Source organism: Quercus robur, chromosome 9, assembly GCF_932294415.1.
Source record: "Quercus robur chromosome 9, dhQueRobu3.1, whole genome shotgun sequence".
Classification (NCBI taxonomy): Eukaryota; Viridiplantae; Streptophyta; class Magnoliopsida; order Fagales; family Fagaceae; genus Quercus; species Quercus robur.
Window position 1 is genome coordinate 3,026,176 of NC_065542.1, and position 16,760 is coordinate 3,042,935.

Genomic DNA, 16,760 nt, shown 5'->3' on the forward strand with positions numbered 1-16,760 from the left:
TCTTCTTGAATAAATTTAGCTCACTTCTGTGTAAGCATCTGAAACACGATGACCAATGACTGTCTGTTCACCAAGACCTAGCCTTTTAGCCACTCTCTACAAATTTATTGTTTAGGCCTTTAACGTTCGAACCTAATACTCAATTCGGGATCGTTACAAATTGAGTCCTTACAGAAACCATTCTTATTTGAAATTTAATAGATTTACCATATACTAAGAAACTCATTAGTGATTTACTTCATTTTTTAAAACAATAACTTAAAACATGAGTGTTTAAAGGTTCTAGAGAGAAGAGTGATGCCTTGAGGATTTTTTTTTTTTAAATAAAATAAAATCATGCCTTGACTTTTACGGTTATATAGATGAACACGTAAGAATTATAAATCGTTTATTTTTACGTGTTGGTCAATACTCAACACCTACTCTTTAAAATAAAAATAAAAAAAAATAAAAGACAAAAATGAGCTCGTGTCTAATGAAAAAAATAATGGTTGTTAATATTCGTGGGAATCTGTTTCTCTTCAAAGTGAAATTAAATAGGGAACATATAATATGTGTGTGTGGGGGGGGGGGGGGGGGGGGGGGGGAGGGGGGTGGGGTGTGGGTGGTATTGAGCTTGCTTAATGATCAATATGAAACCGCAACCTATAATTATTATTGATTAAAAGATAGAAACAAACTTTATAAATAAAAAGTAAAAAAATAAAGACCAACCTATTATTTGAAAAAAAAAAAATTTGAGAAGAAGAAACTTTTGATTAATAATGAAATATTGGCCAAATCAGCCTGATAAATACATATAATATACACTTATTATTAGATAATAATTTTTTTTTTTACATAATTGTTTTTAAGAGAATCATACTACCAATCATCTAATTAAGCATGAAAAAAAAATTGAATTTGTCGCTTATATCGCAAAACATAATGCGTCCAGTTGCAATTGAATGAATAGTCATAAGATGATATAATTCGCTCACATTTAATGAAATGGTGGCCCAATTATTGTACACATATGGACAAATTAGATGGTGTACTACTGGGCTGTTTACATTTTTTTTTTTTTTTTTTTGTTTAGAAAAATAAAAAAAGAATTCAGGGGAAAATATTCTCACATACTCCCTAAAAAAGTACACTATGCATACTATGGACACAGTGTTCATAATTTACATGTGTTGTTCATATTTTTGAAATATGTTCATACTTAACACATGAAATATATGACACGTACAAATAATGTACCTTAATGAACGTACAATGCCCTATTTTATATATATGTTATTGCACAAGATATATTTACAATTTTTTTTAATTGTTGGTATGACGATTTGTTATTGGTGTATAATGAAAGCTGTGACATTGTTTAATACCTTTTAACAAGTTTTAAAAAAAGGATGTGAAAATATTTATGTTCTTAACATTACTTATCTCAACAATTTTTAGCTATAATAATAATAATAATAATAATAATAATAACTTAGCCAAAACAACAAAAGCTTTAATTAGCAGTGTAAGGACTCAATTCGTGACGACTCCAAGATGATACTGGGCTTGTACGTAGAGAGGGCCCAAACAATATCATTTGTAGAGCGTGGGTTTGAAAGGCTAGGCCTTAGTCACTGGTCGGTGGATAACCAAGGTGTTTATACAAAAGTGAGCCATGTTCGCCTCGAGGAGTCTTTCTCCTCGAAACGGTCTGGGAGGCTCTGGTTTTTGGCCTTTTTTCCCAGCCTCCTCTTTGGCGCATCAACCTTCACATTATATAACCCTTCTTGGTTGATCCTAGCCCTCCACTTGTTGATCAGGCAGGTGCCTACTTAAGTACCCGTCCCATCGACTGCCTCCCCTTGCTTTTTGTTAGTTGCGATAACCGAAGCCACCCTGTTCAGGCGTCTTTTCTCATTAATATGGTTAGGACGTTTGCGGGCGCATTTAATGCGGAGGGGACGTATTTACTTTGAACCAGCTCCACACCGTACCCCCACGTGGGTCCATTCTACTCGCCTCTTCTTCAGGGGGTTTTTTGGGGGCAGCCTTCAACGAGATGTCGCTCTTCCCTTTGAAGTCTTGGAATGTCGAGGACAGGGTCATCCTCGGCTGTGCCCCCAGGCTATTCGACCTTTCCCTATTCGTCCTCGGCAAATACCCTCCTCGGCACGGGCCCTGGGCCCCAGTAGAGCGTGGGCCGGATCATAAGTTCTCTGGCCCCACAAGCAGCATTGTTTTAATTTAAGCATTTGAATTTTTTTTTTCTTCCTTTGAATTTATGAATTAGATACCATTTTTTTTTTTTGTGTGAATAAGTTGAAAGTTATAATGGAGTAAGACAATTTGAAACTTAGATGTTTTTAAAAATGTTAGAAGGTACCAACCAATTAAATTACAAATTTTTTTTTTTTTTTTTTTAGATGGTTAGAAATATAAATATATCATGTAGTTCAACAGTCGTGTAATATAATTCATTTCAATAATCCAAGAAGGAAAATATATACAAATTCTGCGAGGGAAAAATAAATTGTTTCTAAAATTATTTTGAAACTTGTTGAGGTGGCCATTACAATGATTTTGTTCGCTTCAACAAAGGCAGATCATAACAAATATTTTAAAGTCATTACATAAATGATATTTGAAATCGGCAACGTCGCCATTAAATAATACATCAAAATGCAAATTTTAAAAACAATTGGCTAAGAGTCCGTTTATTTCGACATTATAACATTTTCTGAAAAATTAATAAATTATTTTTCAAAAAGTATTTTCTAGATAATTATTTTATTTTTTCATGTTTGATAGCAATCTTAAAAATGGATTTGATAACTATCTTTTGACTTTCACCATTTAGTTTGACATGAAATAAAGTTATTTTCTAAAAAAAATTTGTAAAAAAAAAAAATTATGTTTCATGCTAAGTTAAACTAGCTACTAACCCATGCTATGCACAGAAACTTACTTATTCTTATTTGTGAGGTAGACTAAAATAATTTTATGAAAAATTTAAGAAACTACATCATTGCATGATTTGTTCTTGTATGATTTTAATTTTTGTTACAATTTGATGAAGATGCCGTTGCTTGAACATACCGTTGCTTGAACATGCAATGGCTTACAAAAAATTTGTCAGACAGACTTAGATACTGCAAAAAAAAAAAACTCAAAAATTCAGATATTAAAACTTCTGAAAGACCAAAAAATATTAAAGAATCAGATGACTGATTACTTAGAAATTATTGAGATAAAACAAAATATATATATATATATATATAACTAAATGATAGAGAAATATAAGAAAAAGATGAGTTATATTCGAAAGAATAATTTCAATTATTGTAAGCTTTTTTATGTTGTAAAAAACGGCTAAAGAGAGTTTGGTGGTTCATGTACGAAAATTATTTTTAAAAAAATACATTAAAAACCATAATATATATATATATATATATATATATATATATATATATATATTTTTAATAAAGTAGAGGAGAAGAAAATAACATAAGAGGAGCTCATACCTCTATTTGGCTTTTAAAAAAAATATTGGGGTTTGCTTTGTTTTTATAATGTTCATAATTAACCTCGCAAATTTGGATATAAATTATCAATGTTTGAGTTTGAGTTTAAGTTGGACATGTTAAAGAGATAAAGTTTCATTCCTTGCTAAGTTTGGATTAAATAAAAATAATTTTGTTTAAAAAAAATAATGATGAGTTTGAGTTTAAGTTGAACTTGTTAGAGAGATAGAGTTTCACTTCTTATTATGTTTGGACTAAATAAAAATAATTTTATTTAAATATTATGCTAACATGGAAAATTGTAAGAGTTCCAAAGGTTTTGATTTTATATATAATATAGAATAGATAAGGGAAATTAAATGATAATTTTCACCTATTTTTTTTATATTACCAAAAACAGAAAAACACGAAAAATGAACAAAAAAAGTCAAGATGATATAATCCTGGTGAGAAAAGATGGTTATTTATTTATTTATGGGAAGTGAGGAAAGATGTTATTTAATTTTCTAGTAACAAATTAGATGTACAGTGATCCTATATATATAAAAGGTAATAAACCATGGGTTTTAACTAACTCAATTGATAAAGTTTCTTACAGTTGAATAAGAGATCTGGGGTTCAATCCTTATTTACACCAAAAACTGAGTATTGTCTTGGTATCATCAGGAGTAGACCCCATAAATTGAAATTCTCCCTTAAAATAAATTAAAACAAATAAAAAAGGTCATAAACCCAATAAAAGATTTTGGATAGGAATAGGATACTGCTGGTGAATATATATAACACTAATTAGTGTTATATTCCGAATAAAACTATATAAATAACCAATCCGTGTTTATATATACCTTAATATTCATCTTCCTCTTTTATATTTATTTAATGGAGTGAGACGTTTAAGATTCTTATAAAAGACCCTTTACATTCACGAGCTAGGATTGCTCGTGATTACTTTCTCCTAGCTTTTGGCTGTGAGTATAGACTCTACGAAAGAAGAAGAAGCTTTTGGCTGTGAATATAGACTCTCTGAAAGAAGAAGAAGAGGCTGTGAATATCGTATAGACTCTCTGAAAGAAGAGGAAGTAGAAGAGGTACATTCTACGAGTCAATTTTATTTATTTTTTATGCCGTAGTACATAATGATATTATACATATGGATCGATAAATCAATTTATCAAGAAAAGAAATTAGAAAGAAAAGAGAAATAATTTTTTTTAACTATTAGTTTAGTTATTGCTGAGTATCCACGACTAGTTCAAGTTCTTCATCAAGAGCCACCTGTTAATTTATAGAGTAAGCCCATGTCTTTAGGATATCTTGGATGTTGAGCTCTTCTACAAAATCTCCTAATTTTTTCACAAGTTGAGTTGCTATATCATTAGAAGGCAAAATAAAATTATATTTGGACTTATCACAACTCAAAACAAGAATATTATGAAAATATTGTGAGATTTTGTCGAGTTCTTAAACTTTCTGATATTGAAACTTACACGTGACAAATATTTTTTTTCTCACCTTACTCTAAATCTTTGCTCCGACTGAGCTTTTTTCGGTACACTTTTGCAGGAAGGATAAGCTTATCTGATTTGTCTTTTTATTGTGGTTGAGATTCCATGACTGATTCAAGACCCACAACATTAGGATCTATTAATTGGATACCCCTAAGATCTAATTAACTCAAACTTTTCGTTTTTAAAACCACTGCAGATCATAGTTTCAGAAACACTCAACTTATTACTCTCTCAGCAAAGAGTAAGTGCAAAAGGAGAATGTGCAACCACGAGACTTCAATGGTATGTCTTAATATCCATGCACTAAAAACACATACACAAACTAGGTACTATGAATATTTGGTTTTGTTGTTACAAAATTAGTTGTAGTGTAAGGTTACAATTTTACTCAATATCATTTTACGAAGGTGAATTTTAACAAATCCACCATTAGATAACATTTTTTTCATATATCCTCTATATTTGTAAAATTTCTAAAAAATTAAAGATTAAAAGTTATATCATCAATAAATTGTTTAAATTGTAAATTTTTGCAGTTTAAAATTATACATAAAATATAAACTTATAGATCATATAGTAAATAATATCCGATTGACATAAAATTTGATATGTGTATTAAGAGTGTAAAAAACATGCAATTCAATTGTTAGATTTTCAAAATATGTAATAATATTTATTTTATTAAGTAAAATTATAGTATTGAGCTATAACCAATTTTGTAACTAAACTTTGTCTCTTCCTTAAAGCATATATTGTTACGTTCATGTAATGCTATACAATCTAATTTCAGGAAAACAATGGGAATGCAAGCGATCAAATGGCTCCTCAGTCTAGGGGAACCGAGCAAGTGGTAGACCTTAATAGTTGGCTGCCTGTAACTGCATCTAGAAAAGCAAAGTGGTGGTACTCAGCTTTCCACAATGTTACGGCTATGGTGGGTGCTGGGGTTCTTGGCTTACCCTTTGCACTATCCCAACTTGGCTGGTACGTACTTATTAGCATTTACAAAACAAAACCTAATTGAATATTGTGTTATTTTTATATATGTGATTGATCTTGATTAGTCCGATCTCAAAATTTTAAGAGTAAGACTTGGTTGTTATTGTCGTTATTGTTGTATTGTGTTACATTTACTTGAACTTATATGTTCTTTGGTTAATTAATTTGTAGGATCCCTGGAATTGTAGCGATTCTTGGTTCATGGTTGATCACTTTTTATACGTTGTGGCAACTTGTTGAACTGCATGAAGCGGTGCCTGGAAAGAGGTTTGATAGGTACCCTGAATTGGGAGAGCATGCTTTTGGTCCTAAATTAGGGTACTGGATTGTTATGCCTCAGCAAACGTGTGTTCAAGTGGCTTCAACCATAGTGTATTCGGTCACGGGTGGGAAGTCATTGAAGAAGTTCTTTGATCTGCTGATTCCAAGCGTGGCTGATGTTAGACTAACATATTTCATCCTCTTCTTTTCGTTCCTGCAAGTCTTCATCTCCCAAACCCCTAATTTTAATTCCTTGAAAGGAATTTCCCTACTTGCTGCAGTGATGTCATTCTGGTACTTTTCGTCCTCCTCTTTTGTATAAGATAACTCATGTATTTGACATATGTATTAATCATCTCACAATGTGTAGATTTCATACAGTAGTGGAAGTCACAAAATGTGAGAGAAATGATGTATATATTAGATATATAAAATAGTAATTTTTTTTTTATATGTTAAATCAATATGCATGCTACATTTTTTTTTTGGTATATATCTAGTGGATGATGAACCACGTTGGTGGGTTCCTCTTGGTAAAAACCTTACGTGAATGAAAAGCTTTCACACAAATCTACTCATATGCACAACACAAAGATGAATATCTACTTGCCAATGGCCACACAAGTATAGCCATGTGAAAAGAATATGATCATGTGGAAAGAGTCTATTTTAAGATTAGGATTTCATTTTATATTTTATATTTTGTATTTAATAATATACATAGTTTTATATTATTTAAAATTTTGAATAATACGACATTAGATACACATCAGATTTATAATATTTAATATAAATTACAGAATAGATCTATTTGAAATAGCTTTTTGACAAGGCATGTGCACATGTACAATATAATTTATAGCTTAATACTTAATTGAATGATTAATTTTCTTTTTGTATTTAACTTACTAAACAAAATGTAAATCAGATTGTGTTTACTTACACAAAACAAAAGTTTTAAAAGAGATTGTGTAAATTGTTGCAGTTATTCAATGGTGGCTTTTATAGCATCAACCATTAGGGGTAGTCATCACCATCCAGCAACATATGGAGTTCGATCTCACACAACTGCTGGCCAAATCTTTGATGTTCTAAATGGTATTGGAACCATAGCATTTGCATATGCTGGTCACAGTGTGGTTTTAGAGATTCAGGCTACAATCCCTTCAACTCAAAAGAACACATCCAAGAAGCCCATGTGGAAAGGTTGCGTGGTGGCTTATATCATTGTAGCCCTTTGCTATTTAGCAGTCTCTATCTCTGGGTTCTGGGCTTTTGGCAACGTTGTTGAAGATGATATTCTCATTTCACTTGAACAACCCCGTTGGCTTATTGCCATTGCAAACTTTATGGTGTTTTTACATGTTATAGGAAGCTATCAGGTATGTCTTATAAATTGATGTGTTACTAATTAATAATTATAAAACATTTATATTTATTATGTTGATAAAGTGGTACTCTAAAATTGGTATTGGTTTTAGTATTTTTCCAAAATAATAAAACTCGACAATTTTTTTTTTTTTTTAACAATTGATATATATATATATATATATATATATATTATATAAAAGCAGTACCAATAATATGTTTATCTAAAAGTGAAATTGTTTCAATCAAAACATATCATCTCAACCAAAAAAAAAGGGGGGGGGGGAGGGTTATCATAAATTTTGTATCTGCCCAAATGCTATTACTTTTCCCATTATAGAAAGAAAAGGAAAAGCTAAAAAAAGGTGGTTAAGAATGATTTAGGGGCCGTTTGGTACCGTTGTTCTAATAACGTTATTTATATTTTTTGGAAATACGTGTAGGTAAAAAAGTGTGTGAAAATGCGTGTAATATTATTTAAAAACTAAAAACATATGTTTAAACACATATACCAAAATGGCCCTTTAAAATGATAAACAAAGATGTAGTAAATATTGTTGTTTCCCTTACCTTTTTCAGGTTTTTGCTATGCCTGTATTCGACATGCTTGAGTCATGTTTGGTGCAAAAGTTACATTTCACTCCTGGACGAGCCCTACGCCTCGCTGGTCGTAGCACATACGTAGGTAAGTATGGTTAATTAATGTTGTTCTTTATGATTTTGCATTTTGGTACCAAAAAAATAAATGAATAAAAACTTTGTAGAGATTTTCTTTCTTTATATATCACTATTGATGACTGATTCATATTGTGAATTTTATAACAGCCATAACAGGCTTCATTGCATTGTGTATTCCATTCTTTGGAGGATTGTTGGGGTTCTTTGGAGGACTAGTGTTTGCCTCAACCTCATACTTTGTAAGTTTATAATACACTATATATCCTTTTTCAACTTTGAAAAAAGGAAAAAAAAAAAAATTGAAACCAAAATTATATACTGATAGTAACTTTTGTAACTTCTCAATGCAGACCCCTTGTATCATTTGGCTTGTCTTAAAAAAACCAAATAGATGGAGCTTTCATTGGATTGCATCTTGGGTAAGCTTAATTCCATTTAAAACTTTAATCTATTCATACTTTATTATTCCATTATTCAAAACTAGTAATGGGTATTTCTTTGTTTGTAACTAATTTAACATATTTGTGTTTAATTTCAGATTTCGATCATCATCGGAGTTTTGATAGCAGTCCTTGCACCCATAGGAGGAATACGGCAAATTATCATCTCTGCCAAAACCTACAAGTTTTTTTCATAAATCATTAGATAAATGTAGAACTTAACAACTTTTGTGTCACTAGATTTAATTATTATCCTTTCATCCAAAACCTACAATATCATTTTATTATAATTGTTTTGACATGTAGAACTTATTAACTTATTGTATTTGTTAAGGTGGATTTCAGAATTTATCCACTCAAATTTTTGCTAAGGTGGATTTCAGAATGTATCCGCTCACATTTCAGAATTTTAATCAAGGATATTATGATAGTCTCTCTCTTGTAGTATTTTATTTCACTTGAAATTTCTGTGAAGATTTGCTCGAGTAATTGTTTTTTTCCCAACCTTTTATGTGTGATTTGTGTGTTCTTGTGCTTTATCTAAGAATGTTAGTCATGCACAAACCTATGGACATGAAGGAGGCATATGCCATGAACTGAGTAAGTTCCTTGAAACAGCAACAAGCTATATACTACCTTATTGTGGTGCATGCATAGTCGTGTTGGTTGAATGGCAATGTAGTGGTTTTGTAAAGGTGATGGACTCTTTGTAATGGCTTGGTAGATTAGACGCCATGTGTATGCTGTGGTGTGGTCAACATGTGCAATAAGTAAGGCACAATAGTCTTTTACCGTGGGCTTGGCCAGTGGCTTATTGTTGGGTTTTAGCTTGTGTGGCTGGGTTGCATGTAGGTAGCGATGTGTTGTGTAAGCTGTGTGGGTTGTGTTGATTAGATTTGGACTTTGGAGATGGGATTGACATGAGCCAAGCCCTCCAAGGTTGAGTTTTTAGGCATTTACTCAGGTTGTCAAGTGTATTTGCAAGATTTGTGATGGGCTGGAACATGCGCACAAGTAGTGCTATGTTAAAACATGAAAAAGTGCCAAGACAAACAGGCACTTCCAAGATTGTGGTAACAAGTCTAGGTGTAGTTACTTAGCAAGCAACCACTGCACCAACTATTTCGTGTATGTTTACTTTAATCTATTAGATGTGTCAACGTGTAAAAGAGAAAAAACTTAAAAGAGTATACTATGTTGGGAACCATTGTAAAACTCCATTTGTAACCGTTGGTGCTGATCTAAGGCAGGTTTTGTACGAGAACTAGGAGTGTCCTTTGTACTTTGTAGTAAAAGTAATAGAGATTGTGTGTTATTCATTAATCTAATTGTGCATGCTTTTGAATTGTATTGTTGATTCATACAAACGGTTGATTGTTATCTATGTCTGAGAAATCTGCACTGTGACACATACTGCAATTGCGAATACGGTGGCTTGATAGCCTTGATTATAAAACGAAAACAGCTAGTGTACTTGTCAAACATATTGGTGTTCCAAAATTTGAAAGTAAAAGTGATGCCAAAGGCATAATTTGTATGCAAGGAAAAGAAGAAAACAAGAAACAATTAGAGATGGCATTTCATGTTGTACTTCAGAAATATTTTGCTTAATAAAGGTTTACCCCCATTTTATGCTGAATATGAACCATGCTGTTGTCTATCTTTCATCACTTGGTAACCAACTCAGAAGTAAAGGTTTCAGGTTGCAAGCTCATCATCAAGGAATTGAACAGAGTGTGGCCTATCTTTAATCAATTAGGAACCAACTCATCAAGAATTTTATTAACAATGTTTTATTAGTTTAACAAGTGGAGAATTTAAAAAAGAAAAGAAAAAAAGCACTGAAAAATGAAAAAGAAAAGCTATTACAGTTTTTATTTTTTCAACTCTTTGTTCATCCAAGGTATACTGAGGGGAGAGAGAGAGGGAGAGAGAGAGAGAGAGAGAGAGTGTTCAGTTCCCATTTCCAAATTTCTTCTGGATATCCTTGAAAGATACAGTGGCAGACCCCCTCCTTTTGGCCTTCTGCTGAGAAGAATGTTCCCTCCACCCTGTCATGAAAATTACCTACAACCAAGAGCAGTGTCAAACGTAGTATACGGCCAGGGAAGAGGATTTTACTTTCAGTAGTACTCTACTTCCTAATACGGAAAGAAATAGGAATTGGAATGCTGGATACTAGTCCACACAGATTTGCATATTTACATTCTATGTTAAGAATAGTAAACTTTTTTTTTTTTTTTTTTTTCCTTTTCCTTTCAAGTATTTGAGCATCATTAGAGGTCTAAATTCAATTAACTGCTCCACAAATAACCAAGAAAAATTTGTGCCATGATATATTCCAAGCAAACAATTGTGTACAACAATAATGAATGAATACAACTTCTACATTTAAAAATGAGCAAATTTTATAGTTTCCAGGTCACACTGAGAGAGAGAGAGCAGACTCCCTCTGCATCTAGTTTCCAAGTTTTCCAATAGATAATATGAAAGTCACCAAGCAAAAGAAGCTGTTTTGAAGGTTATGGAAGCTGGGTTTTGGCAGTGGTTACAGAGATCTATCATTGGCATAGTGTAACATAAAATAGCCAGTTAATCCTATTTACATAACATGTAGCTGCCCTTAACAAATATATATTGTGTATTAAAAAGACCAAATAGATTCAATGTGAAAAACTACCCACATTATCAATATGTGGACTGGAAATATTGAACTGTTACCATTCTGTCAAAAATGAAGAGATCTAAATTTTTCCAAAAACAAAAAGGAAATTGGAGTGCCTTGCATCAAAAGCTTCCAGCAACATGATATATTCCTTTTTGGCTATGCACATATAACATATCTTGTGACTGAGTATATAGAAGCATAATGATTTAAGAGTACCCAGGAACATTGTTGATGGCAAATATTTTACTAATCACAGACAACTCCTGAGTCTTCATTGGTGCATTCCCTAAATTTTTAAAGAAAGTGAATCTTGCTTATGTTATTTTAAATATGATCTCACTAATATTGTTTAGCCCTATATGGGATTATTTGTAAATTCCCAAGTTTCATTAGACATTAGCAAGGAAAAAAGTCAATGGTGAATAAGTAATCTACTATGTTCACCTGGAAGGTTGCAGGGATGGTGCCATCTTCTGCAGCAAACATTGAGTCATAAATAGCTGCAGTTGCCAGTGCTGTTTCTCTGTTTAGCATCTGGTTTCATCAATGAAAACTTCAAATTTCAATTGAGATTTCCAAACTAGCTCATGCTCTGTACTTGAGTCATTGGAAAGAAAGGATATTCAGCATTTAACAATTATAAAAACTCTCACATTATTCCTTTGGAGGAGAGCATTAGTTTCACCCATTGAACGCAAATGTTCTATCAGCTCCAGAGCTACACCAAACAGAAAGAAAAAAGAATATTAAAAAGGAAAAGAAAAGAAAAGGACTAGATAACTATCATTGTAAAGGGTTTATATTGAAATTAAGTGATAAGCAATAAAAAAAAAGCAGAAAAATATATTTCAAAGACAAAGGTGGATCAAGTACCGGCTTTGTAATTATATTTTAAATGTCAGCACTGATATGCAATTCAATGCCACTAATTCCACAACTCAAAAGAACATTGATGAAGAGGATACACTATCTCTTGTGTGCATGCATCATTTTGATGCCAAACTGGGCTTTACACTGAAGAATGAGTTTTATGCCATTTTCTTTGGTAATATTTCGAGAAAATTATGTTGACCCTCACCAACACTCTTGGACACTCTACCCCTCTTGTGAAAATAAATTGCAGGAGCTTGACCACATCTGTGTATCAACTTCCCAGCATTATTCTTTATTATTCATAGGAAAGAAAGCCTTGCCCCCACCACAATATTAAATAAAGAGAGCAAGTGAAACATCGTAGTAACATGAAATCAAAAGCTTGAAGCCTTGAACTCATTTGATGCTTGTAGTTCATTTACAATAAAGGGTATTTTGGTTAACACCAGTTCATTGACCACTGAATTTGTAAACCAGCAATTAATTTTTGTTCTCAAAGCTCCATTTTTGCTAAATAAACATCACAAGAGGATGAAAAAATTCTTACCACTTTGATATTTAACAACGTATTCATCAACATCAACACCTGGCAGGGCAAAGCCAGCCCTAGACAAAAGATTGCCTGCATCCCGCACCTAAACAAGATAAGCAAAAAATCTGTTGACTGGTTCACAATGTGAAATGGGGCATATAAGTTTGTGTTCATTTCTCAAGAATTTTCAAATTAAAATTATTGAAAAAAAATTAATTGTGAGTGGTCATGGAAGCTAAGACAATTAGATAGCAACATTAATCATGAAGAAAAATAAATGCATGGATTCACTTGAAAAAGAAATAAAAATATACTTTTTTCAATAAAGAAACTGAGACAAATTCTTCAAAAAAAAAAATTTACTTGTGCCAGAGGTGATATTCGTGGACTGATGCCTCCTTCACGCTCCATTTGTGCAACAGTGCATGCTATTCTCAGCTCCCTAGTCACAAGTATGAGCAATTAGAAAAATCAACCAGGCATTTCAAGCATTGATGTATAATTTTAACTTCAGATAAGTAAATAAAGAAATAAATGAAAAGGAATAGGCAACTTTAAGGTTTCTCCACCAAGAATAGCTCCTAAAAATATGCCATCTGGCTTCAATGCTAATCTACACTGGCAAAGATAAACATTTGTTAGAAATGAATCCAGCAAGGATCCCTTTATATATATGAAAAGATTAGAATTTGGGAGGAAAAGATGGCAGGACAACTTTGACTCACACAACGTTTCAAGCCTTTAAGTCAGCTTTATCAAATTTCTGGCTTCCATTATATTCATTGGTACAAGGAGAGATACAATATATATATATATACATATATATATTTTTAAGTTGCAAAAAAAAAAAGGTTTTAATTTTCTTTAAAACCACGTAGGTTATTAATAGAAATCTGTGTGCACACATGCACATGAACTACTCTTTGTTCAATGCATGTACACACTTTTGATACCTTTGGCGGTCAAATTGCAAAATAAAGAAATACCGGATATTCAAAGTTTTTTAATCAATGAAATAAAATAAATCAAGATGAAGACCAACTGATAGCTTTAGAGGCATTTCCAGTGCTTATTATTTTTACAACATGTAATCTTTCATATATGTACTTGATCTTTGTGCTTCTGACAACATAAAGAAATAAAACATACAGTACAATGATTAGGCATTTGTTCCAATACAACTTTCCCATTATATTAAAGAACTTATTGAGTTTTGCAATCAAAATTCTAATGAATTTGATGCATAATGGACCACTGAAGTTTACACTAAGATCGCATACCTGTATCATGGAACCTGGAAGATCATTTGTCCAGTGTAGCCCCAAGCAGCTTAATACCACATCTACAGAACTTCAAACCACAAATACATTCTATATAAGTAAATTAAAAATCCCTCATTTAGTGTATTGCACATGAATCCATAAAGGGGAAAGAAGAATACGTGCACACCTTTCTTTAAGAGGCAAAAACTCCTCATCGCCAACTATGTAGGACGTTTCAATGTTTTCATTGTGCACATCTTTTTCAGTATCCTTACATAGTTTTATCATGTCATATGATGTATCCATCATAATGAGCTTTTCAATGCCACCTGACATCAGGGAAAGTGTTTATGATATTACAATCTATTAGTGGGAGCATCTTGGAAATAAAAATAACGTACAAGAAGAAGGAAAAAAAAGACAGGTAAAACAAAAAACAGCATTGCTGTAATGATCACTAAAAAGACAACAGACCACCTTGCCCTAATTGCACAGGTAGCATCTTCCTCAATAGAGCATTAAAATGTTGTCCAACAAAAATAAAAATAAAAAACCACTGGACTAATTCCTATGCAATTAAAAGGATAGCCATAATGCAAATTCTAATTCCCATAATTCCATCAAGGCATCAACTCTAAAGTATCACATCCATTACATCCTAGTCCTTCCTAATTCACATCCCAAATAATTCTTTAATCTTTTAAAGTGATTGCAGACAGCTAATTACACAGCAACACAGAAAGTAAAAGGTAGATAAATGGTTGGAGGAAAAAAAACGAAACTTTAAATTCTTACCACGACCACCTAACAGACGCCTGACAGCTTCCAATGAACCACCCAAACATAATGCTGTTGGAAATGATTTTTTACAATCCTGCAAAAGGCAAACACATAGCCAACATAAACCTAATGAGGAAACAATTCTGAAGTTATAACAGGCATAAAATATTTAAGACTTGCATTTGAATTCCAAGTAGTAGAAACTCAAACTTTGGAAGTGAAATCAGCATTGCATATTACAAATATTTACCCAAACTTGAGAGCTTTGCCCAACAGAAGAACATGTAACCCTTCAGCATTACTGGAGAGAATGGAAAAAGATTAAATTATAAAGATGCTTATTACTACCTCCAAGCGATCCAACAGATTCTCAGCAACAGCATCAACAAAAGAATCATTTGGACGCATCAACCAAGCAGCTCGATCACGCTGCCACCAAGAAACAACCCATGAACAGATACAGCAACAACAATAACAACGGCAACCAAGCCTTAGTCCCAAAAATTTACAGGGCTACTAAAGAATTCAATTATTTCCCTTCTTAGGTGATTAACTTTTGTGGACTTCATGTTATAGCTCAAAAACCATCACAAGATTTTCTATTGCAGGCTTTAAAAACTAGATTATCCATTGAAAAGATGGAATCCAAATACTGAACCAGACAGAGCCCGAGTAGGATCAATCAAAGGCAAGACAGCAAGAGCGTAGAATTTCAACATGATTAGATCTCCTTCCTTAGTCTTTTCATCCAAATTTCACTATCTAATTTCTGCAAGTGGCAGAAAGAAGCATCAAATTTTGATAAACCTTAAATGGTGTAGCCTAACCACCTCATTTCTAAAAGATTTGACGAAAAGAGTAGCATATAACTTTAAAATGTATTTCTTTCACATCTTAATGTAATAAAATAAGTTCAACTAAAAGATTTATTCAAATTTATGAACAAAAAATGGTGAACTCAATTTCTTCATACACATCCCTAACACTTTCTCAAAAATATTTAACTAACACAACATTTTTACCCCAAAAAAAAAAATTTCCTTTCCTTTCCTTTTAGTTCCCACATTTTCCTTGCAACCAATCAGAACTCACATCTTAATGCAACCCAAAAAAAAAAGTTCAACTAAAAGATACACTCAAATTTATTTAAAAAAAAAAAATGAAATACAATAAATATTACACTACCTCAAAATTTTTTAACACAACACAGGAAGTTTTCCAAAAAAAAAATCCAACTTCAGAATCCCTATCCTTTCTCTCATTTTCCTCACAACCAAACAGAACTCAGTGGCAGACTTCTAAACAATAATTTCCTCAGCCTAACACAACTCACATTAAGCATTATCTTTCTAGCTTATTCTTAACTACAAAAGAAAATCAAAACAAAACATTTCCTTTCCTTTCCCAAATTTTCCCACAAGCAAACAAAGAAGAACAAAATTTAAAAATAAAAATAAAAACCCAACAAAAAGGTCTAAACTTTAAAAAACGTTATAAAGTAATTCATTGTTTGGTAAGTAAGTGCTTTTTTTGAATTTTAATTGAATTACAAAAATGAATTTTGAAATGGGTAAACAAAACAATGAGTTTAGACAGAGAATTTATAATAATTATAATTATAATTGTTTGTGAACCTGTTTGCGTTTGAGTTGGCGATCGAAGATATTGACTTTCGAGCTTTGGTTCCCATCTGGGTCTGTGCTGAAAGAACCGGACAACAATATACGGTACGGTTCATTTGTTGTTGTTAATGTTGTTGTTCTTCTCCATAGTGACAATGAGCTTCTCTGGTACATAGATAACAACCCTCTCATTTCTTTCTTTCTTTGTTGTTCTTCTCATTCAGTTTTGTTCTGTTTTTGTTTCTGTTCTTTTTTTTTCTTTT

The 16,760-nt window shown here is 32.2% G+C and overlaps 2 protein-coding genes across 3 annotated transcripts; one reads left to right on the forward strand and one right to left on the reverse strand.

Moving 5' to 3' along the window:
* Nucleotides 1-5,119: 5,119 nt before the first annotated feature.
* On the forward strand, nucleotides 5,120-9,022 carry LOC126699300 (lysine histidine transporter-like 5). The gene is made up of 8 exons (XM_050397027.1): nucleotides 5,120-5,296; nucleotides 5,805-5,998; nucleotides 6,185-6,568; nucleotides 7,260-7,656; nucleotides 8,222-8,327; nucleotides 8,468-8,559; nucleotides 8,671-8,739; nucleotides 8,859-9,022. Exons 1-8 carry the CDS (start codon nucleotides 5,273-5,275, stop codon nucleotides 8,955-8,957), a joined length of 1,365 nt encoding a protein of 454 aa, XP_050252984.1. The 5' UTR covers nucleotides 5,120-5,272; the 3' UTR covers nucleotides 8,958-9,022.
* Nucleotides 9,023-10,515: 1,493 nt separating this feature from the next.
* Nucleotides 10,516-16,744, reverse strand: LOC126699478 (putative methyltransferase At1g22800, mitochondrial). 2 transcript variants are annotated; one of them, XM_050397317.1, is made up of 11 exons: nucleotides 16,510-16,744; nucleotides 15,224-15,304; nucleotides 14,891-14,969; nucleotides 14,283-14,424; nucleotides 14,114-14,183; nucleotides 13,403-13,446; nucleotides 13,197-13,275; nucleotides 12,849-12,936; nucleotides 12,082-12,146; nucleotides 11,873-11,962; nucleotides 10,516-10,827 (listed from the first exon to the last, which is right to left on the reverse strand). In XM_050397317.1, exons 1-11 carry the CDS (start codon nucleotides 16,687-16,689, stop codon nucleotides 10,714-10,716), a joined length of 1,032 nt encoding a protein of 343 aa, XP_050253274.1. In that variant the 5' UTR covers nucleotides 16,690-16,744; the 3' UTR covers nucleotides 10,516-10,713. The 2 variants fall into 2 exon arrangements, with proteins under 2 accessions (XP_050253274.1, XP_050253273.1); XM_050397316.1 differs by having other exon boundaries at nucleotides 13,387-13,451; nucleotides 16,510-16,743.
* Between the last annotated feature and the right edge of the window lie 16 nt (nucleotides 16,745-16,760).

Bases quoted from the DNA above. Each gene is read 5' to 3' on its own strand.
- LOC126699478 (XM_050397316.1), bottom strand. From the start codon at position 16,689: ATGAGAGGGTTGTTATCTATGTACCAGAGAAGCTCATTGTCACTATGG. The intron at 14,970-15,223 runs GTAGTAATAAGC...TGCCTTTTGCAG, and splicing joins ATCTGTTGGATCGCTTGGAG to GATTGTAAAAAATCATTTCC. The intron at 13,452-14,113 runs GTATGCGATCTT...TATCTTTGCCAG, and splicing joins TTCCAGGTTCCATGATACAG to TGTAGATTAGCATTGAAGCC.
- LOC126699300 (XM_050397027.1), top strand. From the start codon at position 5,273: ATGTGCAACCACGAGACTTCAATG. The intron at 6,569-7,259 runs GTACTTTTCGTC...AAATTGTTGCAG, and splicing joins GCTGCAGTGATGTCATTCTG to TTATTCAATGGTGGCTTTTA. The intron at 7,657-8,221 runs GTATGTCTTATA...TACCTTTTTCAG, and splicing joins ATGTTATAGGAAGCTATCAG to GTTTTTGCTATGCCTGTATT.